The sequence below is a fragment of the Azolla caroliniana genome, unplaced genomic scaffold (assembly GCF_043228905.1).
Source record: "Azolla caroliniana isolate FFs.n. ecotype wild unplaced genomic scaffold, voAzoCaro1.0.p SCAF_5, whole genome shotgun sequence".
In the NCBI taxonomy this organism is placed as follows: Eukaryota; Viridiplantae; Streptophyta; class Polypodiopsida; order Salviniales; family Salviniaceae; genus Azolla; species Azolla caroliniana.
In genome coordinates this window covers 3709853-3735139 of record NW_028230440.1, presented here as the reverse complement: position 1 = coordinate 3735139, position 25287 = coordinate 3709853, and the positions used below count along the sequence as shown (strand labels likewise).

Genomic DNA, 25287 nt, shown 5'->3' with positions numbered 1-25287 from the left:
TTTATCAATACAAGGTAGGTATTTATTTGAAAACTGTATTTGATGGACATGAAGTAATGAGTATATGCACACTAAATTTGTCACTTGATTGCTATTACCACAACATAGTGCAACATGTCAAGGAATTGTTATAAATGTATTGCTTTTCAAAGTATTATTTAAAAAGTAACAAATTAACAAGTTTTCATTCCAAATGACACAACATTGGCACAAGTTGGACTATCTATTACTACGCATTCCCTTCTAGTCTCTAGAGAGGTGGGACGGGAAGGAAATTGATGATGTTGCATATTGATGATCTCAGTTGACCTATCAATAACACCATATACTGATTTAATGAAACAAGCCCTCAAGAAACCAATTTGGGTAATAGAATGTATCATATAATATGCACGTCCATATATCTTTTGGGTTTAGGGTTTAGGGTAAGCCAGAGATCTCACAAGTTTCACTGCTGTACACCACATAAATGATTACCAATGTTCCACTAGAATAAGAATATATACCCTTTAGAGTATGCACCTTGGATTTGCTGAGAAATTACTTCTAAATTCTTTGGAGATTATTATTCGCCATGATGTCTAATCCTGTCAATAAGGGTATCTCTAACTTGATCCTAAAAAGCAATTTGGATAATAAAACGTTGCATAAGAATTAGATCCTATATATTTTGCGGGGCCCATAGCCCATATTGTTCTGTTCGGCATAATTATTTTATGGATCATTTACCAACTGTATATTTCTATAATTTTCATGTTACTACATTGGATCTATTTGAAGTATCCAAAGCGTGTGCAAATGAATATAGCTTAACCCAATGGAATATTTTTGTCCAATTAGACAAAATGTTAACCCAGAATAAAAAATCAGAGGCAAAATTACAAATGGGCATTTTGATACATGTAACTGTTACTAAATATTAGAATTACATTTATATTGTGCTCATCTGCCTCCGGGTCAACATTGCATATTCTCCATCCAATCGCAACAATTCATCATGTGTCCCGATCTGTTCATAACAAGAAATATGCCATTTCATTGCATCATTACGTACAAAAAAAAGAAATGTGCACACCTATATATGATATGTGCATAAGAAAAGCCACATGCATACCTCAGATATACAACCACTTTGCATTACAACAATTCGATCTGCCGAGCGAATTGTGGATAACCTGAAGTCATCATAGTGATACCCACTTTAATGCCAAACTGTCGCACCTCATAAAAGAAGAATCTATATAAAGCCAAATCACTACCTGTGTGCAATAACAAGAACTGTCCTCTTCTTTCGCCCATCATGCATGGCTTTATGGAGAGCTTTCTGTGAAAATCATGACCAAAATGTCATCAATGCAGATTTTTTTCAACCCACCATATAACATTGAAATAAATGTTTTCTTACCTGCACAAAATGCTCACTCTCAGCATCAAGGGCACTGGTTGCCTCATCAAGTATTAGTATAGAGGGATCTCTTACCAGAGCCCGGGCTATGGCTATACGTTGCTTTTGACCCCCACTGAGACGTGCATTATCTACCATCGTCCTATAACCCTCTGGCAGGTCCATAATGAAATCATGTGCATTTGCCTGCTTTGCAGCTTTCTCTATTTCAATAGAAGTTACGGTACCCCCACAACCATATGCTATATTGGAGGCTATATCTGTACTGAATAATTTAGGTTCCTGAATGGGTACAACAATTTCAGTTAAAAAGCTGTGTCAATAATACCGCATACATTGACTGTTCTCCAAAGCATCATCACTTTACCACCATCAAAGATTCATTTCAGGAGACATCAGACAGCCAATGAATCATATAAAGGGGGAATGTGAGGTCCAGCCGGGTCCTAGTACAAGGTTCCAATCAAATGCCTACTATGTGTCCTAAGATAAATTGTTTCACAACCACAATCCATCCATACAATGGATTCATGTCCCTCTGAACATCAACCATCAAAGCAAAGGTTTAGGGAAAAGCTAAGAAAACCTAGAAACCTTAAGGGAAAAGGTAAGCCAACTTGTTTCTGATAGTGGATGACTACATTAGAAATCTATCTGAATTTCTCGTGTATATTAGAAGAATACTTACTTGACTCACAACACCAAGCTGTCGCCTCAACCACTTTATATCCAATTTATTGAGCGGAACCCCATCTATCAGAATCTGTAGGTGATAAATATTTGAGAAATCAAAGTGGATATTTGAAGTAAAATAATATTGAGGCATAGAATCTGAACTTTCTTCACCTCCCCAATAGAAGGATCATAATGGCGAAGAAGCAATCCAGCTAACGTGCTCTTGCCACTCCCACTCAGCCCAACCTTTTGTAAGAAACAAAAAGTTCAATCATGATATAGCCAATATATGGAATTAAAAACTCTTGCACAAAGGACAAAGAACAGATATCAGCTGAGAGGAAACGTACAACAGCAACAACCTCACCAGGTTGGATACATAAGTTCACCCTCCTCAGCACTGGTATCTGCAAAATTGACTTCATTAATTAAAGTTTTTCCTTGTGGTAGATGTCCACCTCGGATTGGCAATCATTATATCCAGTTTTAGAAAAACGATACTATCTTCCCACAAGACACAAACCCACTTCAAGCACTCAAATCCTACCGAGGGTCTGGTTGGATATTGAAATGACACATTCTTGAATTGTATCTTCCCTTCTAGTGTCGGCAGCTGTATTCCTGGGAAGAAAAATAGTTTTCATCAAAAGAGGTATCTATGTATGCATGTTTATGTTTATGCAATCATAAACTACTGATACAATATCAACAGTAAAGATACTGTTTTGTGCTCTTTTTTTGAGCTCAACAACTAACATAGTTCTTATCATAAGCCCTGAATTTAACTCTAATGCCAGTGGGCATGCCTAAACTGATGTTTGAAGATTGTGGCAAGCCTCTCTATCCACCTCCCCATATGAGAGGCTGGTTTGGGCTTTAATATTTGAGAGCTGCCAACCATTACAGGTAAAAAGCCAATTCGTCTCAGAAGCATCTTCCTGCATGTTTGTCCTCTACCTGCAACCTGCGCTTTATAGCATCAACGCATGTACCTGAAGGCTTCCTTTGGCAAACAATGGAAGATGGATGGACTATCACTCAGTGGGAACAATGTAGTCATGTGAGAAAGAAAGATTGATATCTTAGAATTTATGTGAGGTCAAAAGTGGCCTATGAGACAAATCATGACTACAAATATGGGTGAATTCAAGTTATCCATACTGAAACAAATATTAAAGCTTTAGGTTTCCTAAAGATCCATGCTAATGATCTTAATGCATAAAGTGGCTTTACAATTGGTAATGATTCTTGAGATGGTTTTACAAGCATGAAATGCAGAACTACTACATACGGAAAGAGTGATGGTGAACGAACAGGGTACAACGAAGTTCCCCAACAGCTCTCATTGAGAAGATTGAACATCACAAGCAATGATCTCCATGATCTTGTCCTGGTATGGCCCTTGAGCATCTTAGCATGGTACTGGCAGTCTTGGTTGTCCTTGGCATTGCTCTGCTTGCTCAATGCTAACTCCTTGGCATGGTCTCAATGAGGTATGGGCCTATAGAAGAATTCAGTGATGTGCGATTATTTCTGCATCACATATTCTAATATAAGGATTGATACCTATGGTTTTGGAACTGGAGCAAGCCTTGGCAACAGTGAAATGGGTCAGCCTTCTCCATTGAAGGATTGTGTACTCCACCGAGAGTATGGTATACTTATCTCTGAAGTGCATATAATCTGGACACTTGAACAAGGGATGTTCCTCTCTCTAAATTTCTCCTTCACATAACTTGGAAAGACTGTCAGCTCTAGGTATGAGAAGTGCTCATCCTGCTTCAATCTCACTCTAGGGAGGGTAAGGTGTTAACGGAGGCATCCCACTCTGGGGAACTTCATCTTTTCTAGAGAGAAGCCGAGATATTTTGTAAACCTCATGGAAACAGACTGCTAAGCCTGAGCTGCAAATTGAAAGAAGGCTTTGATTGGCTATTGCCTCTGACACCAACCTGTTTTTGCCAGTTCTGCCAACTCAGATCACTTCAACTTCACTGATTTATTCAGATGCAGAAATGATACAATATTCTATTTGTACAAAAATGAAATGCAATGAAAGTAGGTTTTTGCAAGAACCGTATGGCATTTTAATCCTCGGCAGTAACAATGAGGGGTTCTTTTAACGTTGGGATGTGTGAATCATATGTATCATATAAACCTCAAATTTTCTCAATCAAATAACTCTTATCTACAACTTATTCAGCAATGAAGTACAATGTACACAACAAATTTGTATACCTTGATTGGTTAGTTGACTGCTAAGTGGCAGATCCATTAACTCAAAGACTTTCTCACTAGCCCCAATTGACTGCATCAGTAAAGCCCAATGGTCTCCAACCCACCAAGTTGAATGAACAACCCATTCGGAGTACAAGACAAACTTAGTAAGCTGTTCTGCAGAGATTTTACCCATAAATACATAGCTGCCCCCAATCAGCAATGCCACTACCTACAAAACCAGCCCCTGGACATAAGAAGAACACCTATAAATTCCTCACAAAAGAACAGTTATACACTTATACTAGCTCCTGTAAGGAAAATATTTATGCAGATCACATTCAATATTCATAATAAATTCATACGTCAAGGTATTATGCAATTAAGAGATTATGCTTACTTGGGTGGCATTATATAGAGTATTCGCACTCCAAGTCCAAAACCCATAGGCCACATTTTGACGGAGATTGATTTCAACCAAATGTTTCGTCCACCTACTATACCTGCACATATAAGTAGCTATTACTGAGTGGCAAATACATAGATAGTGCAATTATTCTGATATCCAATTAAACTAGCTTAAAACACATCCTTAAACACAAATTTTCTAACAGATAGATAATACAATTATTCTAATATTTAATTGAACCCATTCACTAGTTTAAAATACATCCTTAAAACCAAATGTATTATCCACCTACTATACCTGCATACAAGCGGCTATTACCAAGTCACAAATAGATAGATAATACAATTATTCTAAAATCTAATTGAACCCAGTCGCTAGCTTAAAACACATCCTTAAACGCAAAAAATGACCAACCTTCACCTTGAAATCTCTTGCTTCTCAGTTCCAAATGTACGTATCACCCTTGCTAATGAAAGATTTTCCTCAGCAACCTGATCATTAATAAGATACAAGACGAGTAATGTTGTTGTTAAGAGAGACTTAAATACTCTATGTATTAACTCCATTAATCAATAAATAACTTGCTTTCCATACAACCTTGTTAGCTGCAGCGATTGAATCTTGGGCAGATCTTGCAACGCGTCTTTGAAATCTGGAATAAAATATGAGCTTGTTGGAATTTTTCTTTGTAAATAGGATAGAAATAATATAGTGACATACCGTCCATATCCAGTCATAATACACCACATAATTGAACAAATAATCAGGGTGGATAATGCTAATGGCTTTGAAATTGTTGTCAAATAAAAAAACGATCCTAAACCCTGAATAATAAGTAAGTTAGATAATCATCAAATATTAAATATCATGTACTTTAGAAAATACAAAGATTACCTGCAGAGCATTCCTCAACATGATATTTAGGTCATGACCGAGGATTCGTGAGACTTGTTGACAATCTGATCCGAGTCTGCTAGTGAGAATGCCTACAGCTTCTTCATCAAAGAAAGCAATGTCCTGCAAAATAGCTAATGCAAAGTAAGAGCCAGAAAACATTTTGCTATAGAAGTAAAATGGAGCAAACTTGCCTGGCTTAACATGGTAGAAAATAGTCTCTCCCTCATTCGTTGCACCTGGGACACACAATCAATGATACCATCTAGATATGTATGATGTAGATGTAAGCACGAGTTAAAAGAAAAAATTAACTGTTTAAATCCAACCCAATACTTACTAAAATCTGATTTGCAATACCAAAGCTTCCACCACGAATGCCACTGCCATAGTGAATGACACATCAAGTCCAATTGGTCAGATTTCTTGAACCAGGTGGTTCAATAACACATATACTGAAAACAATATTAATAACCCACTACACTTTTCACTGCACCTGAATAAACCAAAGGTACACGTTACAACAGCAAGAAATTGTGCATTTCTAAGGAACTCTTGTTTCAAACCACTTTGTGCAGAGAAAATGGTAGCTGCAACATAGTGAGGTATGGCAATCTCAGAAAACTGCAAGACATTCTAAAGAAGTTAGGAGTTTGCTATCTTGAATAAAACAATGACAAAGATCTATAAATATCTAAATATAAAATATAATTATAAATAAAGGAAAACAATGTACTATGAAAAACTTTATTATCCACAGTTACCATTGTCAATTCCCTTTCTGGATTTTCTGATCTTAAACTATCCATACAAGCTACTTCTAACATTTTTTGAGCTCATCTTGGAGTGCTAATGCGTCGACATTTGTAAAAACCCGGTGCTATACTATGGTGACTTATAGGTATGCCTCATTTGTCACCTTGGCATTTATCTACTCCATGAAAGATGGCATGTGCCTTGTAACGTATCATGCGCTCCTTCTCAATAGTTTATCGTAAGCTAGCCCCTAGTTTAGCTCCTTTTTCACTTTGTGCCTTCTATCAGACTTGCAGCAAAGTGGAATGTAAGTCTTAGATGCATTGGTTTGATAGTCTGGGTCGAACTGGCATTCAGGGTAATTTTAAGGGTTTACAAAATCAACTATGTTCTAAATTTTGGTCAATGCTTAAACATTCTAATTATTTATTTGATTAATATCCTGCCATTTCTAATCCAAGACATGAGCTCTGGAGTTTATGGTGATTAAAGGTAGGATTAGATGTGATCCCCTCTGGGATTGTGTGTTCAAAGTTAATGTTTAAGTTTAATCATTTGATTGGTGATAAGGCAAATATGTGATTGTGTGTGTGTTCAAATGCAAATGTATGTATTAACGCAAAGCAAAAGACAATACTTTTATTCAAGAAAAGAGAAAGAGGAGATTTACCGCAGCAATAACAAGTGCAAAGAATGCTATGCCAACAATTAATCCATCAGGGGCGATCAAAATCCAAAGATGATGCATCGCCGACATAACCGATATCTTTTCTTCATCTCCTTGATTCAATCCACGAATTTCCCACCATGTCCCTCCAGGTAGAAAAGATCGAATGGTTCTGAGGAACTTTATGAGCTTAGCATAGAAAGACAATGTTCTTCTCTTTCTAAATTTCTCTTTCTCTCCATATGGCAGGTTATGTCTGTCAAATGTTCCATTAATTCGGTCAGAAGCTCTGACATTATTGCCATCTTCCAGAGGGAAAGAACAAAAGACCAATGTTTTCCTCTGTGTAAATCTAGTGGCTTTATTTCGATATGGCAAGCTATGTCCATCAAGGTTTCCATTAGTTCCAATAGAAGGAGTCGCAATGCCGTTTTTGGCAGGTAAAGAACGGAAAAAACTAAAGCTTCGACAATTTGCCATACTTCCATGACCAGATCCTTTTAAACCAAGAACAAATAGCTTCTTCTGCTTCTTTGAATAGGCATTGCCGAAGTCCTGGTCAAGAATTCTGCGTTTCTGTGAAGAACAGACGCAAAGACAAAGCGAGACATGAGTAGAAACTTTAGTATTGGTGGTATTCCTGCTTCTGCTGCTGGTGTTGTTGCTAACAGAGCGAGGCTTATGGTTAATATTCCATGAGATCAGGCGAGTACCCATGGACTGCTATGAGGGACAGCATTCACGCATTTAGCAGAGATGGTGATCACGATGATTTGAATATCTGCGACATTTATCTGTGTGGATCCATGGATGGATCGAATGTTGTTGGATAAGAGAGAGACAGGGGTGGGGGGGGGGGGGGGGGGAGAAGAAGATATTGGAAAAAATAATATAGAGCGAGGGAGGGACAATGGGGATGATGGCTCCTGGGCCGCCCGTTGGACTGATCATGACTCGTTTCTCCGATGATATGTTGTTTCGAGAGAAGAAGAAGAAGAAGCTAGTTATGTACTTCTTATTGCTTGTCCGAAAAGATAATACTTTAACATACCGTGAATAAAGATAAAAAGGCTAGACGGCGATAGTCATCACATATGTTCGCCTATCCCAACTCATCGTGTCAATTGCTTTGCGTTATATGTGCTTTGGGAATCATGACTCCGTTTAGGCTTCTGGAATTGTGGGCATGTAGCGTGACGAGGACGGAATTTAAGGTGTCAATGGTGTAGCAAATATGTGTGAAAGAATGGAAATTTGAACCCTCGGCAATAAGAGAGAGAGAGAGAGAGAGACAAACAAACAAACAAACAGAGACAGAGAGAGTATGTGATTGCTCCTACATTACACCAATAGAGATGGACATGTCAACTGTGTGGAAATAATTAGTTTGATACACCCATGTCGATATATAGTTTAAGAAAAGGGATGGTGTAGCAAAATTGTGTTAGAATATGAAGATTCAAACCCAACTTGACAAACAGTGCATCACTACTATGTGTTGTGTGAATGATTGTGAGGGAACATGGTATCAATGTTGGTTTGTGTGGTAGAGGAATGTTATGATAAAGAACACAGATATCGCATTTGGGTTTCCTCGAGTAGATTGAACATGGTGGCAATTGGTTATGATAAAGTACGTGCGATGATCTCCATGACAACTGGTTGCCTCGAAGGTCTGAGGTATAATTCTTTGGCATAACATAACTCAATCTTGACTGATGAGATTCCCTTTCAAAATAATGTGTCTATCATCACAAGGGATAGAATTTGTTCAACTAATATTGTCATTGGAGATAATGTTGCATAGCTTTAACTACAGTCGATCTTTGGTGATCTCGGTCATAGAAAAGTGCCTTTAAGCGTGACTCGTGCATTGACATAGGAATCCATAACTTAGACTCAACCTCTCTTGTTGAGATGCATTAGATTGTAGACGTGCATCCCATTCAATATCTTGATTGGAACATTTGTGCAATAAAATGCGTGGACAAGTGTTTGACTATGTTAATTCCTTAATCACATCCATATGTGATGAATTGTACTACCTTTGTCGATGTAGTGTCTTACGAGGGCGGTGGAGAGTTCGCATCTTTTGTTTCATACCAATGGTGCTTATGATTACCTATAATAGGCCCTCTTGCCCCCAAATGGGTTCCTAAGTCATCTCAATACTTGATTATTTAATATATACAAGTCACCTCATGTAGGGAGCATCTCCCTACAAAAGGCCTTATAGAAATCTACAAAGAAAAACCATCCATCTAACCTTTTCATTTGTGCCTTTACACCCTCCACTAAGCAAAGTGATGCAATGATACAATCAACGATAAAGATGAAGGCATGGTTCGCCTAAATCTTGAATGGTATGTGGGGCTTGGATCTCTTCCACCTCATCCCAAGTGGTGGGGCTTGTCTTGCGTAAAGCACAAATCCATTAAAGCTTGGCGAGTTTGTGATCAATCATGGTAGCTTGATAATAATAGTTCATACCTTCCAAGTCATGGAAAGGCACAATCATATTATGCATGGTGCATAGGTCCCCTCGTTGCAAAGGGGGGGGGGGGGGGGGGTCTCTTGATTAACATGGAAGAACAATAGTGTGCAAAGGTGTGTGCATTGGGAATGTGGTTCCGTAAAGATATATAACATACAAAGTTGTTACAATGATAATGTTTCTATGTCAGTTTTATCAAGCAGTAATTCGAAAAAAACAGCCATTGATAAGGTTATGCACAAGAAGGCCGAGTTTATGAAGATTTAAAAGCTTCAAAAAGATGCAAAACGAGGGCACCTCTCCTTATTGCTTGTTCACCCCTTATTGTTGGCTATGCTCAACAAATCGGCTATGATGAGGATACAAGGGAATCAATTGGTATATTTGTTTATCCAACACAACTTTTGTATTTCTTATGATTTAATAAATACCAAGGCGTATCTTTTTAGGAAAAAAAAAAAGAAAAAAAGAAAAGATATATAACATACACATTCCTCGTATCATATAAACATTCTCAAGAGGATTCCACACTACATACAATATATGTTTATATCTATAGTGTTTGTGTGAGTGTGTGTGCGCGAGTGATATGTGTGTATGTATGTATGTATGGATGCATGCATGCATACATACACACATTACAATTTACAGATTTGGCCTATTTGTGTTAGAAGGATTTCGTATAACATACGATTTCCTCGTTTCGTATAAACATTCTCAAGAGGATTTCACACTACATCATTATATACATACATACATATATATATATATAAATGTATATCCATATGAATATGTATATATACGTATACTACAGAATGGGCCTATTAGGCCAATTAACTAACCCCTCTCTATCGTCGACAATTTTCCACACGAGGCTGCAAATGAAACGACGCGCGTTCATTTTGGGCTGTTGAAACGGAATAAGGAATACAGAAGGAAAAGATGAGAGGATACAGTCTACTCTGTGTGTGTGTGAGAGAGAGAGAAGCCATCTTTCCTTCCCGCTGGGAATCCCAGTTCAAAATTAGTCGTCCAACGATTCTGCTCATAAATAAATAGATATTGATATATATATATCTATATATACCTATCTGGTTCTGCGCAGAAGGATCTCCCCCAGATGCGCGGCTGGGTTCGATTCCATTCCATTTACAATTTGTATAAATTTACTTCATTAGGAAACCCACGCATCATCTTCATCGTTGCCATGAAATGAATACAACAACACACGCACGCAGGCACACATTATGCTTCTTGGTTTTGGTAAATTCACCCCGATACCCCCCAAACTTTACACAAATCCCCAACTTTTTGCCAATCCTTGCTCGCTCACCCTCTCAATCATTGTCATTATGTTGCATTGCCATTGTCTTAACTCTTGGACATTATTCTCATCTCATATGGCTTCTAAATGGTGTGCGTGTGTGTGATTTAGTTTGAATGAGTATGACTATTGCAAACTCGAGCACCGATGGAGCCACCAAGACTGCACCCAAATCAAAGACGAGTGGTGACATGATCTCTTCGAAAATTGACCCCGTCTCCCGTAATGCCATATGGAAGGAGCATTGTCGAAAAGAAGGATCCATACTCAAGCTCTCCACTCATTTCTCGATCAACCCTGCCACATGTATGTTGATTATCTTATCCTAGTCGTTATGTTAAAATGTGATCAAAATCGTGGTCACAAGCATGCATCATAGTGTTTATAATATTGGAAAGCAAGTTGGGCATTCATTTTAGCCTACAATTAACCAAGGTATATTATGTTTGTTATAGTGGTGTATTTAGCAGAGAAGCCTACCAAATACAAACCGTCAATTACTTGTAAGTTAAAGACATTCTTTGCATTGATATTTATAATTTTTCGATGTCAATAGGCTAAAGAACCTGAAGTAATATCTAACCGTATATGTAATATACACCATATAGTGATGCATGAGGAAGTAGAAGAGGCGCAAAATCTTTTAAACAATGTGTGCATCTCTAATGCAATGGATTTGGTTCCCACCCAAAAATATGAAGTACCACAAACCTCGTCTCAAGAGTATGGTTGGTGTAGTCGTCCGTTGGTATGTTTCCTTTGTTTGGTAGATTATCTAGGGCATTTGTTTAAGTCGTACATTGTTCTTACAGTGCGTGGTATAAATCCAAACAACATGGTTCTTTATTAGTGTGTTTGTTTGTTTGTTGTGTTACATGGATCATACATCAATCAATTGTTTGCATGGAAGGTTTTTTTTATAATAATTGTAATAATAAAACATAACTTAATTTATTGGCGTAACATCAATAATGTGGACTTTGACCATTGATATTTTCATAAATGATAGAAAACATATAAATATGTGATTGTACTTAGATGGTCATTTCCCTAGACCTTTGTTATGACCCATATGTGATAAAATATTAAAATAATGCTTCATTGCAATTGACTTGATAAGAGATATGTATATGTGTATAACGTGGATATGGAACATAGGACTTTCATGGCAAATCATGAACCACAGTCACACAATAGAGTTGGAATTTTATGCATGTAAATTCCAATACCACCCTAAACAAAGCTTGAATGCAACATCTATCAAGTTTGAAGATAGCGGGGTTCACAAAATAGTGTTGCAAGAGAGCTTGAATGCACTAATTACTTGTAGTTTGGTTCAAAATTTAAGCTTTGGAGATATGATTTTGGGTTTAATGAGAGTCTATATATGTTTTAAATATAAAACATTTTGAGGATCTTTATTCTTTATGGGGCCAAAATTGTTTTATACATATATCTATGGGATACTCTTATGCATGCAAACAATACTCTTGCAAAGGATGTTCTATCATCAAGCATTCATAAATGGTTCCAAAGGTGGATTGGACGTGCTAGACAAATGGTCCAGATACTTGATTAAGGACAATAGTTTCTCATGTCTAGATGCTCATGACCTCTTTTACTAAATTGAGTAAACCCCTCCTTGTCACCTTGCCACCACTTCTTGGTGGTCCAAAGAGCACCACAACAATGATGACTTTTAAACCATTCCGAGGCACATTCCACTATCTAATCATGTCTTCAACACAATAATCTAAGTTTGCACATTTGCGGGTTCTTCCAAATACTCTAGAGGTAAATTTAAGTAGAAAAGGTTAAAAAGAATCAAATGTTAGAGAATAAATTTGTTAGGAGATTTTTTTGTAATGGTGCTCACGAAGCCATCTCTAATAACCAATGTGTTATATTATGTAGGTTGAAGTCGACCCTATCTTCAATTATCCACATAGGAAATCTGCTATAACAACATTTGCAGCCAAGTATGTGGAGAGCATGCATAGGTCTCCATTTGCAAAGAGGAATCCTGTTGATCAACATGTAGCAAAATATGGTCCAGTAGACTATGCTCACGCCGGAGTGAATACAAGTAGACTCGGGAGTCCTAGTGCAGCAAGCTCCAATCCAAAGTCACCCAAAAAATGATTACAATGCCAAAGTCGATAACTGAAAGTGACATTTAATGCCTATCCAAAAATAAAGCGGCACATTGATAATTCCCATCTCACATCTCACAAATACTTCATGGTGATTCATTAAAGGCTATCATGTATCTTTAAAGATAATGAAAGTTGGTTCTCCCACAAAGTACCAAATTTGTAGTTGACCTTCTCAATATCATTTGTGTGTGACAATTACAAGACTATTTCCAACACAATCCCTGAGAAACACCCACTGAACACTCATGGCACCACCAAACCATCTATCTAGCAATGGGTACCGACAAAACATAACCCGTTGATGTCTTGGTCGGCAATGATGTCGTCAATCAGCAAAGGTCCAAAGATCAAACACAGGGTAGATTAAATCCCTGCAGATAGAGCGTCGATTCATATAACAATAGAGGTCGCCCATCAATGGTTGTCAACAACAGGTAGTCAGAACAAACTGCAGCTTTAACATGTACGTTGGACTTTGTCAAGTGCAGATCACTTCATTACTTAATAGATTTTATTTAAGAACACTTAATACACAAAATTAAGGGGCACAATATTAGGCAGACTCAACACTGTTAGCCATCTGATGGGTTTGTTATGGTAAAATTAATGTACATGTATGACCGGAGAAGTACTGCCCCAAGAAATGCTTTGTGCTTTGTTTCGCGAAGGAAGTGTGCACCCAGGAAATCCTATTCCTCCAATAAGTGCTTCCCCTCATCAAGAATAAAACCATTGCTGATTGACTCAGAATAGATTCGATAAAATGAGATGTATGCTTGGCTTAAGGCATTGATTTGTGAGTTAAATAGGGCCATCTATTACTATAAACAGGCCAAGGATCAGATTGCAAATAGAGGATTGCAAAATTGGAACTGCATAACGAGGGAAATACAACTTCAAAACTGTTAACACAGATTTATGTTTTCTCTCACAATAAACAGCTATTCAAAATGAGAACTAAACATGTATAGCTCTAAGAAATCAAAAGCGCATTACAATGATAATTTAACACAACGATGTCATGAGATGAAATTACATTATAAAGCCAAGATTTCTGTTTAGTAAATTGTATGGAGATCAATATGCTAGAACAACCTATTGAGGGTTACCAGCTCGCTCTCAGGTATGATCGTTTTAATGTCCTTAGCTGGCGGAGAAATCCCTTTCCCATAAGCCGCTATAAGGAGTGCTTCCGCACGTCCTCCATGCAGAAAAAACGTTGTAAAACCACATCATGACTTTCCATACATAAATAGAGAAGCACATCCTGAAGGAAAAAGGAACCTCCAAAATTAAATCCTTACCATGGTCCTTCTTGCGTTTAAGTTGTGACGATAGTGATGGGAATAACAATGAAGCAGATTCCCTTGAGTTATCCTGTTTCCTTTTCAGCAATCCAAAAAGCACAACTAAACATGAATAAATAAATGAATAGAGATCTACTACCATCTATAAAGTATTCAACCTTGTCACCCGAAACTTCCATAGCACGCTTCCAAACTGCTGGAGCCACTGGTACAACAGTAAACCCAGAGGCTACAAGAGAACCAATCCAGATTCCAAACCCAAAACCTGATCCCCACCATCCCTGAAAGACTTTATTTTTATAGATAAGATTGACAGTATATATAAGTCAGGAATCGGAATATCCAAGGAATATTGTTCGTTTACCTGTTTTCCATCTTTTGGCAGAGGCATGCTTTGCTCCAGATAAGCAATACTACCTGAAAATAAATAACTAAAACTTCCATATGAAATGTAGTGAAAAAGTCCATACATAGTGCTTTTGAACATTCTGCTTGCCAAAATGGGTTTCGTGTTTACAAATGATCAAGGTTTCGGCATGTCTTTTGTCTCTTATTGGGATCTACAGTCTAAACTATTGTTCATTATCATTTATTCAGAGAGTGTGGAGATTTGGATTTAGGTATAGTTAAATTTATTCTTGATAATAGTAGCTATAAGTCAGGGGTCTGACAAGACTAGCTAACTCTAGATCATTATTTACAACATATAACTATGTATTTAGAGCAACTTGGAATCCAGAATATAGATTTGAAGTGCTTATATAGACATGCAGATTGAATATTTGACTGAGGATATATGTTTCAGAAATTTGTTATATTCTGTATGAGATATGCATTTTCAATAGAGTCATCACATGGGAGTCGTAGACACTGGGGTATGAAGAATAACTGTCATACAAGAAATGTATAATCAAACTATAAATGACCTAGCAATGACAGGTTATGGATGAGGTACAAATCAAAGAAACATATAATAGAACGTAAGGGTGAATCGATCAAGATATTGAAATGGGTCGTCAATGATCGAACTATACAAAACCTAGCAACAAGAGGTTATGACGAAGAATGTACAAGATCAAAGAAACGTATAATTAGAGTATAAGGGTGGATCCTTAGAAGATTCAGTCAGTCAAAACTTGGGATATAACAGGAAACATCTGCTATAAGATGAAGCCACCTTATATGAGACTCATATAACTCATCACTATAGAAATTCAAGAAGATAAAAGAATATTAGAAATGGCCAGCATGTTATCTATTGAACTACGACAATCCAGAAGTGACATAGCATTCTATTGTGTAAGATTTTTGGATGTCATGCTTGCCTGGAGGAGCATTGAGTTTCTTCAATAGTTCTGTAATGGATCTAGCATCATGCCTTCTTCTGTTTTGTGACCCAACAACCACATGCACACTTGGCACATCAAACACCTGCATTATCAGACAACAAATAATGTTCAAGACAATTTTATTATGCAATCAAATATTTGACATACGTCATAAAGTATTGGCACACATACAAAAGATGCTATACAACTTCCTATTTGACATTTATTGACAAAAGACTCAGTAAGACTTCCTAGATGACATGCACTTATTCTTCTACTGACAAAAGATGCTCTAAAACTTCTTATTTGACATTTACTGACAAGTTCTGTAACTACATATAATTGTACTACATGATAAAATATAGACACTACTAAATCGTTTCATATGCATCTAGATCTTATTGTGTCCATCTAAAATTACAAATGTTCCTCGACTCTACTCATAGTTAGAGATGAGGCCCTATCTCTTCTATGATGTTTCGCACATTTTCACATACATGGGGCCCAATTTCAACGAAATAGTTCACATGTACATCCAACTGTATAGCTCGCGACCAATTATCAATTTTCCTACTTCTAAGGCTAACAACTTCCTGTCATTGTTCTGAAAGAAGGTTGTAAATTGTTCAGAACATACTACATTTTGACTGATGAGGTGCACAATAAAGAAGTCTTACCTCGACAGTACTTAAATCATCACAACGGATCACTGCCAAGGCACCAGATACATCAGGATCGATGCCGAGAACACAGCCACAACGATGGGAATTCGGTCTTTCCTTAAGAGCTGAAAATGGTATCATCTGATCGTCACTTTCAATGGATAGACCTGCTTCGCCTTCTTCTTTTCCTTTTTCTTGTTCAGAGGGAGACAGTGCATTCAGCCAACGCTTCTTGGAGATCTCTAATGAGGCTTTCTGAGTTAAGGCTGGAGCTTGGGGCTTCTTCTGTACCTTAACAGCGGTCCCTTTGGAATACACGGCGAGAAAAAGAAAGGAATTTTTTTTCAGAAGAAGGAGGAGGAGGAGGAGGAGGAGAAGAAGAAGAAGAAGGAGAACATTTTGTTTTGTTAAAACGATGCACTATGTGCAGAATTACTACATACCTTGACAAACTAAGGAAGAAGAAGAAGAACGAATATGGCATGGATAAGTAGCAGCAGGAGCATTGCGGAGGAAAGGAAGCCATGTTGCCCGTCTGCAGGAGCAGAGCATTCTACTGCTACTGCTACTGCTACTGCTGCTGCTCAGTCCTTCCATAGAACAGAGGAGGTCGCAGGAGGCCAAAAGCAAAAGGAAAAAACAACACACATGAAAGGAGGTTTTTGAATAATTACTTGAAATACCCTTCCTACAGTTTCTACAATTACCCAAAATAGCCTCCATTCCTTCACCCCCACCCCATGCCTACTACCATCATCCAACATGAATGAAAGTAGAATAGAATGACCTACGCGACACTTCCCAGATAGAAGCTTCCAAATTATATGAGCTAGCTATCTATATACATCATTTCATGAACCTATATAGCTATGTGTACCGCCTTCCGATGGCATAGTGCAAAAGAAGCATGTTCGTGACCCCCCCCTTCCTTGTCTGCTTAAGGTTGAACCTGATAAGAGCCCAACAATTGCGACTATCTGTACGACAACTTTTGCACAAAAATGGCGAATGGGAATGTCAACAATATTTGCCACCACATTTACAATTGACGAGCTTACGTTCCTCACCTTTTCCTAGTTTGGTTGATAGCCAAGACAATGATGAGGCAATATAATTGTGGTGACTTGTAACAAGCATGAACCATCTTCTCAACAAATTATTGAGCTAAGTGAGATCGCAAGTTCCTTTTCCCATGCCAATGCAACAATAGAAAAGAAACAAGCAATTCAATTTGTAGTGAATTACAAAGCTCTCAGTTACTCAATGGTGCCAACTCAAAAAAAACATAGGGCAACTTCCAAGATCTAACCAATAGCTTGGCACATGTAGAATGTTGAACCTTAAGAGGAATGCATCCATTGAGCAATGGCCACTACAATATTTGAATCCTAGTTTTTTTGTGTACCAATCCTTCATGCTCAATAAATATATTGCATTGTAGATATACATGGTTGATGTTGTTGACACATCTCTCTCTATTTCCCCCTCCCCCCTCTCTCTAACTTCTTCCACTTCCCAACTAATAACAATCACGACTAAACGGCAATTCATTGCTAAAATATGCGTGTTTTGGTTCTTGAGTTCCTCTTTGAGCTTGTAAGTGTTTTTTGGATGTGAAATTATTTAATCAACATGTTCACACGAGAACCCGAGAAGGATTGAGAAATAAGCCTTGATCATAATATCCCTCAAAATATATACATGCACAATAAAGCTATGTAGAAAAGTCATAGCAATATTTGTATGATTAGAGACGTAGAGAAGACAACGCCTTCCATGGCCTCATACATTAGGGATTACAACTCATGATAATCAATGGGAATAGATCATTTGCACCAATAATCTTGAGCAAGAACTTGTGTATATAAATATTTAAAGAAACATCTTGATTTTTATGTAGAAATATCTATGATTTTTTTAGTTTAGATGAGGGCAATGCCGTTTGAATTGATATACGTATCTTATTTGTGTTATGATTAATCCATACCACACACACATAGATGTTAACATTTAGCCCACTTAATTTGTGTTGATCTCAATCCTTCCATCATTCTGCATATGTGCAATTCAAATAGTTGACAAAGTAATTTCCATGAAATTGTTTGTCCCCATTTGTAATAGTCTACTATGATTAAGTCCAATAAAAGGATTCATCCCATGATGTTCACATAAAAAAAAGTAAAGATGAACCCCAAGGAAACTTTGATGAGGGATATATTTGACAATATTAGTGTATTTGAGGAGGCTTCAGAAGTAAACTAGTTGATCTTGATTAGAACGCAAAATAAAGATTTAATATAATCTCTCTCTCTCTCTCTCTCTCTCTCTCTCTCTCTCTCTCTCTCTTGACGTTAGCAATTAACTTTTGTATATGTTATCAATAATTTATATTAATCTTCATGTTTCTCTCGTTTTCTTTATGTGTGTGAGTGTGTTGGGGGGGGGGGGGGGTGCAAGTGGGTGACAAATACTAGACTCCAATGACCCACCAATGTAAGGAGTAGACAAGTGCATGATTAGGGGCCCCGACATGCGACCTTGTCCCCATGCCGAAGATCCCTTGAGAGGGACAATGCCAATGTAATGAGAGAGAGAGACACTGAATAAGAATGAAAAATACACAAATCTGATCATGGGTGGTGGCATATCTCAAAACATATTTGGCATTCTAAATTGCCACTTGTAGCAAAGGTCTTGATTTGGAGAGTTTTGATTGGGGGATTGCCTTTGGGATTAGCTCTAAAGTGTCGTGGACTAGTAATGGGCAATTACTTCTTTTGCATTGTTCAATGGAAGATAACATTCATCGTTTTATACAATGTCTGATTGCTTGTTAGATTTGGTTTGGAGTTACATCTCTCAAATTTGGCAAGTTTTATCAAGGTGTTATTTGATGCATAGACAATGGGTGTTTGCACAATTTATACACGTCGACCAAAATAAGAGATGGCGATCGTTTTCCTATTTCTTGGATATTGAGGACTGCATCATCGTTGGGACATGCGCAATGCTTTTGTATTTGATGGTAGGCAAGGAGTGAAAGCATATCTACGAAAGTTGACAGGAGTACTAATGTGGCAATTCTCTTTATCGGAACGAGTGGAAATTCTTTCCTCGGTGGAATGTTCGTCTTGCCTATTGACAATTCAACATGTTCTACTACCCATGTAGTTAAGTGGGGTGACCATACTCTATTGTGGCTACCCATCGTGCAAGCAGTGTTGTTCACACACATTTATTACTATAATTTCGTGTTTTCACTAAGAGAGAGAGAAGTGGCACTAAATCAACAAGCTTCTTTCTTTCGTTCTTTCTTCTTCTTCATTGGTGACACTAAAAATAATAAGCAAGAAAGGAGTGAGGTTGAGGCTATTAGTACATATGTACATACATACATACATACATACATACATACATACATACATACATACATACATACATAATAATTATGATTAGTACATACAGCATATTAGTATTAGTACATACATATTTATACTTTTTAACATATAATGTACATATAATGTACATAGAAAAACAGAGTCAGTATTGTCAGAAGAAACCCTCCCATTTAATATACATATGTATAAAATTTCTGTACACCCTACCCTACCTTCTCTTCCCATGCCATGGAATCTCCCAACCCTCACACCAAACGCTCCCCAGGAAACAGACACCACAGAAACAGCTGCTCCACCACAGGCAACCCGACGCAGTCAGAGAGATGATCCGTCGGAAACTGGAGCTGTCGATACCGAAACCCTAAAGGAACCATGGCAGATGGAACAGGAAGAGAAACCTTAGCCTCTAGCGCCTCCATGCCTAGACGAGGGAGAGTTTCTGCTCACAAGAAGGGGAAGAACTTCTTGGCCTTCCTCCCTTCTTTGCCTCGCATGCCTCTTGTATGTGGATCTATCCTCGCCATGCTCGCCCTCGCTACTCTCATCACTGTTCCTTTGCTGGATCTTGATAGACATCCTTCCCTGCTCGTTGTTTCTAAGGTTATACCCTCTCTCTCTATATATATATATATGCATGTATGTATCGTTCTTTCTTTCTTTCTTTCTTCCTTTTTTGTTTCTCTTTCTTGCTAAGATGATTATCTTTTCTTTCGAATGCAGAAGTCTGTTCCTGTGGATTCTTCCAAGAACCTTCTTCATCCAACGGGCATATTGGTATGCCATTTCAATTTTCGTATTCATGAAAGATAATAATATAGATAGCAGAGTTGAAAGAAATGCCAATCATACACACCACCAGAACTTCCTTTTTATACTCAAAAAGGAAGTTTGAATAGGAGAGGTGAAAGAAATGCCAATCTTAAGGATGGCACAAGACTATTCTGCATATTCATTTACATTTCTTCCCACATCCTTCAAAACATTGCATTGGTTTGATTTTAAATCAAGTTGAAGCTCAATGCACAACAATTTCATATTTAGTGCATCAGAGACATATTAAACGATGCCTATTTAGAAATATGAGGAGAGGCACGAATTTCACCCTATAAAGTTTTGGTCACTTTCTAAATATGAAAAGAAGTGCAGCATAACTCCTTATGCTTGCTTGAAACCATCTACTCCGTACATGGATGGTGAAATCTATAGAACACATACCATGACATGCATTAGCAAGGTCATGATTGTGCTTCCTGTGTAAGGAAAGGTCATACTTATTCTATGGTTTGGAACTCTCATGGAAAAATCAGTATGCCTTTGTTCCAGCATTGAACTTTTCATGAAAGTGCTGCACTTTTGCTATTGGTTATGTACGATTTGTCTTTACAAATAGGTTACCAGTTCTGAATTCTTTGCCATAATTTATTCAAGGATGAAAAGTCAAATTAAATAATTCCTTTACATCAGAATGCTTCCTTAAATAAGACAGCATGAAAGCTCCCAAATGTTCTGGTATCTTTAGTCTACAGTTGCTTTAAGTTCTATTTTATGTGTTGACATCACCTTTGTCATATAATCTCCTAAGAGTTATAATTAGCTAATCAGAATTAATGTCTGAATCATTTTTTAGTGAAGCTGATAGTAAGCCTCTAATCAGCTATGCCTGTAAAATAATAACATTAATATGTACTTGTGAATTGTGTGAGTTATATATTGCCTTGATATATTTGTTACAATGTCAGATTGCAGCAAGAACATCCGACACAATGTGGGCCTCAAAATTTGCGCCTTATTTCCACGGTTGCAGCTCTCCTCGAACTCCCTTTTTGAGTAAGTGAGCTGTAACACTTCCATCTCTTTTTCGTTATCAATAATTATGTGGAAGAAATGATAGAAAAGAATGACCTTATCAATGTTAAGTATCAATATTCGTTGTTTGTAAGCCAAAAATTGAAACGGACAATACAGGAGAGGCAAATGGGTTCCAGTCTAATGGCTATTTATTGATTCAGACAAGCGGAGGCTTGAATCAACAAAGAACAGGGGTAATCATCTGCTTGATTATATGAACAGCAATTGTAACCTTAAACTCATATTCAGGTTCCATGCATGAGTACACTTTTTTGAATCATCATGCCATTGTTTGAGTTGCTGGAAAATGTTAATGTTTACCAACCCTCTCTTGACTTTTATCCTTGCTCATACTATGATGAACAGATTATTGATGCTGTGGTTGTTGCCCGTATCTTGAATGCTACTTTGGTAGTTCCACAGTTAGATCATAAGTCTTTTTGGAAGGATAGCAGGTACATAATGTTCTAGATTTGAGGATGATTGTATGAATATCTTTTATGCTTCGGAATATTTCTGGTTTTTTACTCTCTAGAATCTGGACCCGTTGCAGTAATTTTAGTGACATTTTTGACATCGATTGGTTCATCAATTCACTAGCAAATGATGTGGTGATAGTGAAAGAACTGCCAGCTAAATTTCATGGCAAGTTCTATCGAACCCGTGTACCAAGAAGATGTAAGCCCGAGTACTTCCGGACCAAAATATTACCTATTTTACGAAAAAAAAAGGTATTGATAAGAGAAGGCTTCATGGGTCAAGATTATTAAAGCATTTTGTTCCCTTCTTATACTCTCTCTCTCTCTCTCTCTCTCTCTCTCTCTTAAAAGCATTATGCATATTAAAACAGGACAATGCAAAAAAACCTTGCTGTCCCTATGACAATAAAGAGGATTTTATGACGGGGTAAACCCTCTGGTGCTGTAAGGTTAGCTGATGTAAATGCAGCTCCTCTCAGGACAAGGTGCCTGCAGAGCACAATCATGAAAACTGCAACATCAATTTTGGTTTAAGCATATTTATCTGTTGTGTTACTCCAAGAGACAATCAAACGAGAACCCATTTCTCATATTCCAATTCTACCATAAACTCCAATGTCTAAGGTAGTCAAACACAATCTTATATGATAGGGATGGTAAACCTCTGGATCCCTTAATGAAAACCCACACAAAGATGACCAGTTTCCAAGTTAATGATGTCCAAATTTGGGGCATAACACAACTCAAATGATTATAGCAACTGGGCATGTAAGGCATCCTCGTCAACTACTTCACAGCGAAAAATGTCCTTTTTGAAATGTGTCAGCATTTTAAAGCCCATTAGTGACAGCCAAAGAAACTTTTGCATAGAATAGAAAATGCGAGTGCCAATCTGCGTCAATACTCAATGCATACAATTGTATGCATCAGGTAACGTGCCATGAAAGCGATACCCTCACAATTAACCAAGCTTGACCTTCAATCAACGTATGGCAGACGTCATTGGCGTGCATTGCAACTATGAAATTTTTTCTAACTCTCTCTCTCAAGAGTCATTGCAGTGCATATATTAAGATAAAAAACATGGATTTTAGGAAAGATATAGCTTTTATTTTGTTGCATAGGCACGTAGACGTTATCCTTCTATCTGTCTCTAATGACATTCAATTGCATTGATCATTTGTCAAATTCTGGAACCTTGAGATTACTACTCAACACTATGTAGAAATGCCTTACTTTAGCCATAGGTCATATTTTCCACTCTTGAGGATATTTGAATATCTCCCTATGATCTAGAATATATTTTGATGAAGTTCTTAATCAACAATTTGTGGGTAAATTCATGTAGGCTCTTCGCTTGGGGAAGTTTGATTACAGGCTTTCTAATAGGCTTGAAAGTGAACTACAAAAGCTTCGCTGCCGAGTGAATTACCATGCTCTTAGGTTCACTAAAGATGTGGAAACAATGGGTCAGGTATTAGTTGAAAGGTTGAGGCAAAAAAGTAATCAATATATTGCACTTCATTTGAGGTACAGCACTCTTTTATTTTCCAGATCATGGCAAGATTGAAAATTTGCATTTCAACATCTGATGATGTGTTTGGGTGACCATAGGTTTGAATCTGACATGCTTGCATTCTCTGGTTGCTATTATGGAGGTGGGGATAAGGAAAGAAGAGAGTTAGGGCTGCTGCGGAAACGGTGGAAGACCCTTCATGTAATCAAGGATACTATTTTATGGGTCCTATGTATTTCGTGTACCAGAAGTTTGCACTTAATTTCTCCATGTTATTTGACTATTCTTTTGTCAGCATTGGAACCCTGAAAAAGAGAGGAGAAATGGAAAATGCCCCCTGACCCCAGAAGAAGTGGGGATCATGCTCAGAGCATTAGGTTTTGGAAGTGATTGCCACCTATATGTTGCTTCAGGGGAGGTATATGGTGGGGAAGACACACTGGCGCCTCTTAAACAAATGTTTCCAAACTATCACACAAAGGATACATTAGCATTTGAAGGAGAGCTGGAGCATTTTGCTCCATTTTCCTCACGTATGGCAGCAATTGATTTTATTGTGAGCGATGAAAGCAATGTATTTATAGCCAATAATAATGGAAATATGGCACGTATCCTCGCAGGGCGTAGGTAGTATTCTTTGTTATTGCATTCACTTAACTATACCACCTGAGTTTATTTATGTTTTCATCTATGCTAAGATTGTAATGGTTTGAATAGATTTTGGTTCCTTGTTTGCTTATGTGTCAACTTGGTTCTACAGGCGCTATTTTGACCATAAACGCACCATAAGGCCCAATGCAAAAAAACTGGGGAGTCTTTTCCTTGCAAAGCCTAATATGACTTGGGAAGTATTTGCTTTGAAGTTGCAAAGAGTCCAAAGAGGCTTCATGGGTGAACCTAATGAAATGAAGCCTGGCAGGGGGCAATTTTTCGAAAATCCCTCTGCCTGCATTTGTGAGAATGCTGAAACAAAAGTGAAACTAAAATTTCTTCAACAGCAGGAAGAAGAACTATTGCATATTCAGGAATTGCAAGAAGATGAGATGTTAAAGAGCCAAGAACAGCTGATAGGTGTAAGTGTACTTGAAGACAATGATGACCAAGATGCAGATCCTGATTTGGAAGATATAACATTAATGCAACAAGAAGACATGCAAGAGGAAGATAACTTACTTGAAAAATCTGAGGGTATAGAGGCAGACAACCTTTCACTGCTGTCTGACTAATCCATGGCAACAACTTAATAGCTTAATGATCCTGATTTGGAGGAAATGGAAGTAGACATGTGATGGATACTAAAGGATCTTATTGTTTAACTGATGGATACTAAAGGATCTTATTGTTTTTGACTAACAGGAATTCTTGACCAGTTCATATATATCTTTAACCTCGCACAGGATCAGCACTTTGCTGCTCCTTTGGCATCTGTAAAGAGTGAAAAGAGAAACAAGTTCCTAGATTCAACTTCTTAAGCTCTGGAATTTTGTTGTATAAAGATTCTGCTTCAGGGCTTGTTTTGTATATATAATGGTCAAACAACCAATTTATCAAACAATCTATATACCAATATATACCAAACTTTGATTCTCAGTGTAGTTAGTGCAAGTGAATTTTACTTAAGTGCATGTGATGTACCATCAATTTTTAAATATATATATATATATATTTTGTGTGCGCTCAAAAAGATCCAATTGCTAAGAGACCAGTTTATTAATGCCACCTGAAACCAGTTCAGATGTCTAACATGGCATC

At 37.5% G+C, this 25287-nt stretch overlaps 4 protein-coding genes across 6 annotated transcripts; 2 read left to right on the top strand and 2 right to left on the bottom strand.

Moving 5' to 3' along the window:
• Nucleotides 1-805: 805 nt before the first annotated feature.
• On the bottom strand, nucleotides 806-7843 carry ABCB26 (transporter associated with antigen processing protein 1). Of its 2 annotated transcripts, none has more exons than XM_087319566.1 (18): nucleotides 7027-7843; nucleotides 6097-6224; nucleotides 5941-5983; nucleotides 5795-5839; nucleotides 5601-5723; nucleotides 5427-5530; nucleotides 5304-5358; nucleotides 5127-5197; nucleotides 4698-4800; nucleotides 4319-4529; nucleotides 2628-2701; nucleotides 2443-2487; nucleotides 2252-2326; nucleotides 2094-2168; nucleotides 1406-1687; nucleotides 1260-1324; nucleotides 1115-1175; nucleotides 806-1009 (listed from the first exon to the last, which is right to left on the bottom strand). In XM_087319566.1, the coding sequence occupies exons 1-18, from the start codon at nucleotides 7738-7740 to the stop codon at nucleotides 932-934; spliced, it is 2352 nt and encodes a 783-aa protein (XP_087175692.1). In that variant the 5' UTR covers nucleotides 7741-7843; the 3' UTR covers nucleotides 806-931. The 2 variants fall into 2 exon arrangements, with proteins under 2 accessions (XP_087175692.1, XP_087175691.1); XM_087319565.1 differs by having other exon boundaries at nucleotides 2431-2487; nucleotides 7027-7840.
• A 2685-nt stretch (nucleotides 7844-10528) lies between these two features.
• On the top strand, nucleotides 10529-13029 carry LOC147863710 (uncharacterized). Its single transcript, XM_087319432.1, has 5 exons — nucleotides 10529-10649; nucleotides 10953-11147; nucleotides 11297-11344; nucleotides 11450-11589; nucleotides 12756-13029. Exons 2-5 carry the CDS (start codon nucleotides 10958-10960, stop codon nucleotides 12981-12983), a joined length of 606 nt encoding a protein of 201 aa, XP_087175558.1. The 5' UTR covers nucleotides 10529-10649; nucleotides 10953-10957; the 3' UTR covers nucleotides 12984-13029.
• Nucleotides 13030-13778: 749 nt separating this feature from the next.
• Nucleotides 13779-16908, bottom strand: LOC147863709 (Holliday junction resolvase MOC1, chloroplastic-like). Of its 2 annotated transcripts, none has more exons than XM_087319430.1 (7): nucleotides 16738-16908; nucleotides 16310-16599; nucleotides 15630-15735; nucleotides 14669-14721; nucleotides 14463-14585; nucleotides 14302-14374; nucleotides 13779-14198 (listed from the first exon to the last, which is right to left on the bottom strand). In XM_087319430.1, the coding sequence occupies exons 1-7, from the start codon at nucleotides 16889-16891 to the stop codon at nucleotides 14083-14085; spliced, it is 915 nt and encodes a 304-aa protein (XP_087175556.1). In that variant the 5' UTR covers nucleotides 16892-16908; the 3' UTR covers nucleotides 13779-14082. The 2 variants fall into 2 exon arrangements, 1 of the variants encoding a protein (XP_087175556.1); XR_015529783.1 differs by having other exon boundaries at nucleotides 14130-14198; nucleotides 14302-14381.
• A 2993-nt stretch (nucleotides 16909-19901) lies between these two features.
• Nucleotides 19902-25003, top strand: LOC147863708 (protein ROOT HAIR SPECIFIC 17-like). Its single transcript, XM_087319535.1, has 10 exons — nucleotides 19902-20292; nucleotides 20413-20466; nucleotides 21432-21519; nucleotides 21658-21734; nucleotides 21907-21995; nucleotides 22094-22271; nucleotides 23368-23549; nucleotides 23634-23736; nucleotides 23831-24162; nucleotides 24296-25003. Exons 1-10 carry the CDS (start codon nucleotides 20065-20067, stop codon nucleotides 24759-24761), a joined length of 1797 nt encoding a protein of 598 aa, XP_087175661.1. The 5' UTR covers nucleotides 19902-20064; the 3' UTR covers nucleotides 24762-25003.
• The last annotated feature ends 284 nt before the right edge of the window (nucleotides 25004-25287 follow it).

Bases quoted from the DNA above. Each gene is read 5' to 3' on its own strand.
- ABCB26 (XM_087319565.1), bottom strand. From the start codon at position 7,740: ATGGGTACTCGCCTGATCTCATGGAATATTAACCATAAGCCTCGCTCT. The intron at 4,801-5,126 runs GTGAAGGTTGGT...TTATATGTGCAG, and splicing joins GAGAAGCAAGAGATTTCAAG to GTATAGTAGGTGGACGAAAC. The intron at 4,530-4,697 runs GTAAGCATAATC...CTGGTTTTGTAG, and splicing joins CTCTATATAATGCCACCCAA to GTAGTGGCATTGCTGATTGG.
- LOC147863710 (XM_087319432.1), top strand. From the start codon at position 10,958: ATGAGTATGACTATTGCAAACTCGAGCACCGATGGAGCCACCAAGACT. The intron at 11,345-11,449 runs GTAAGTTAAAGA...TACACCATATAG, and splicing joins ATACAAACCGTCAATTACTT to TGATGCATGAGGAAGTAGAA. The intron at 11,590-12,755 runs GTATGTTTCCTT...TATATTATGTAG, and splicing joins GTTGGTGTAGTCGTCCGTTG to GTTGAAGTCGACCCTATCTT.
- LOC147863709 (XM_087319430.1), bottom strand. From the start codon at position 16,891: ATGGAAGGACTGAGCAGCAGCAGTAGCAGTAGCAGTAGCAGTAGAATG. The intron at 16,600-16,737 runs GTATGTAGTAAT...TGTATTCCAAAG, and splicing joins TTCTTCCTTAGTTTGTCAAG to GGACCGCTGTTAAGGTACAG. The intron at 14,375-14,462 runs GTTGAATACTTT...AAAAGGAAACAG, and splicing joins TGGAAGTTTCGGGTGACAAG to GATAACTCAAGGGAATCTGC.
- LOC147863708 (XM_087319535.1), top strand. From the start codon at position 20,065: ATGGCAGATGGAACAGGAAGAGAAACCTTAGCCTCTAGCGCCTCCATG. The intron at 23,550-23,633 runs GTACAGCACTCT...GGGTGACCATAG, and splicing joins TATATTGCACTTCATTTGAG to GTTTGAATCTGACATGCTTG. The intron at 23,737-23,830 runs GTAATCAAGGAT...TTCTTTTGTCAG, and splicing joins AACGGTGGAAGACCCTTCAT to CATTGGAACCCTGAAAAAGA.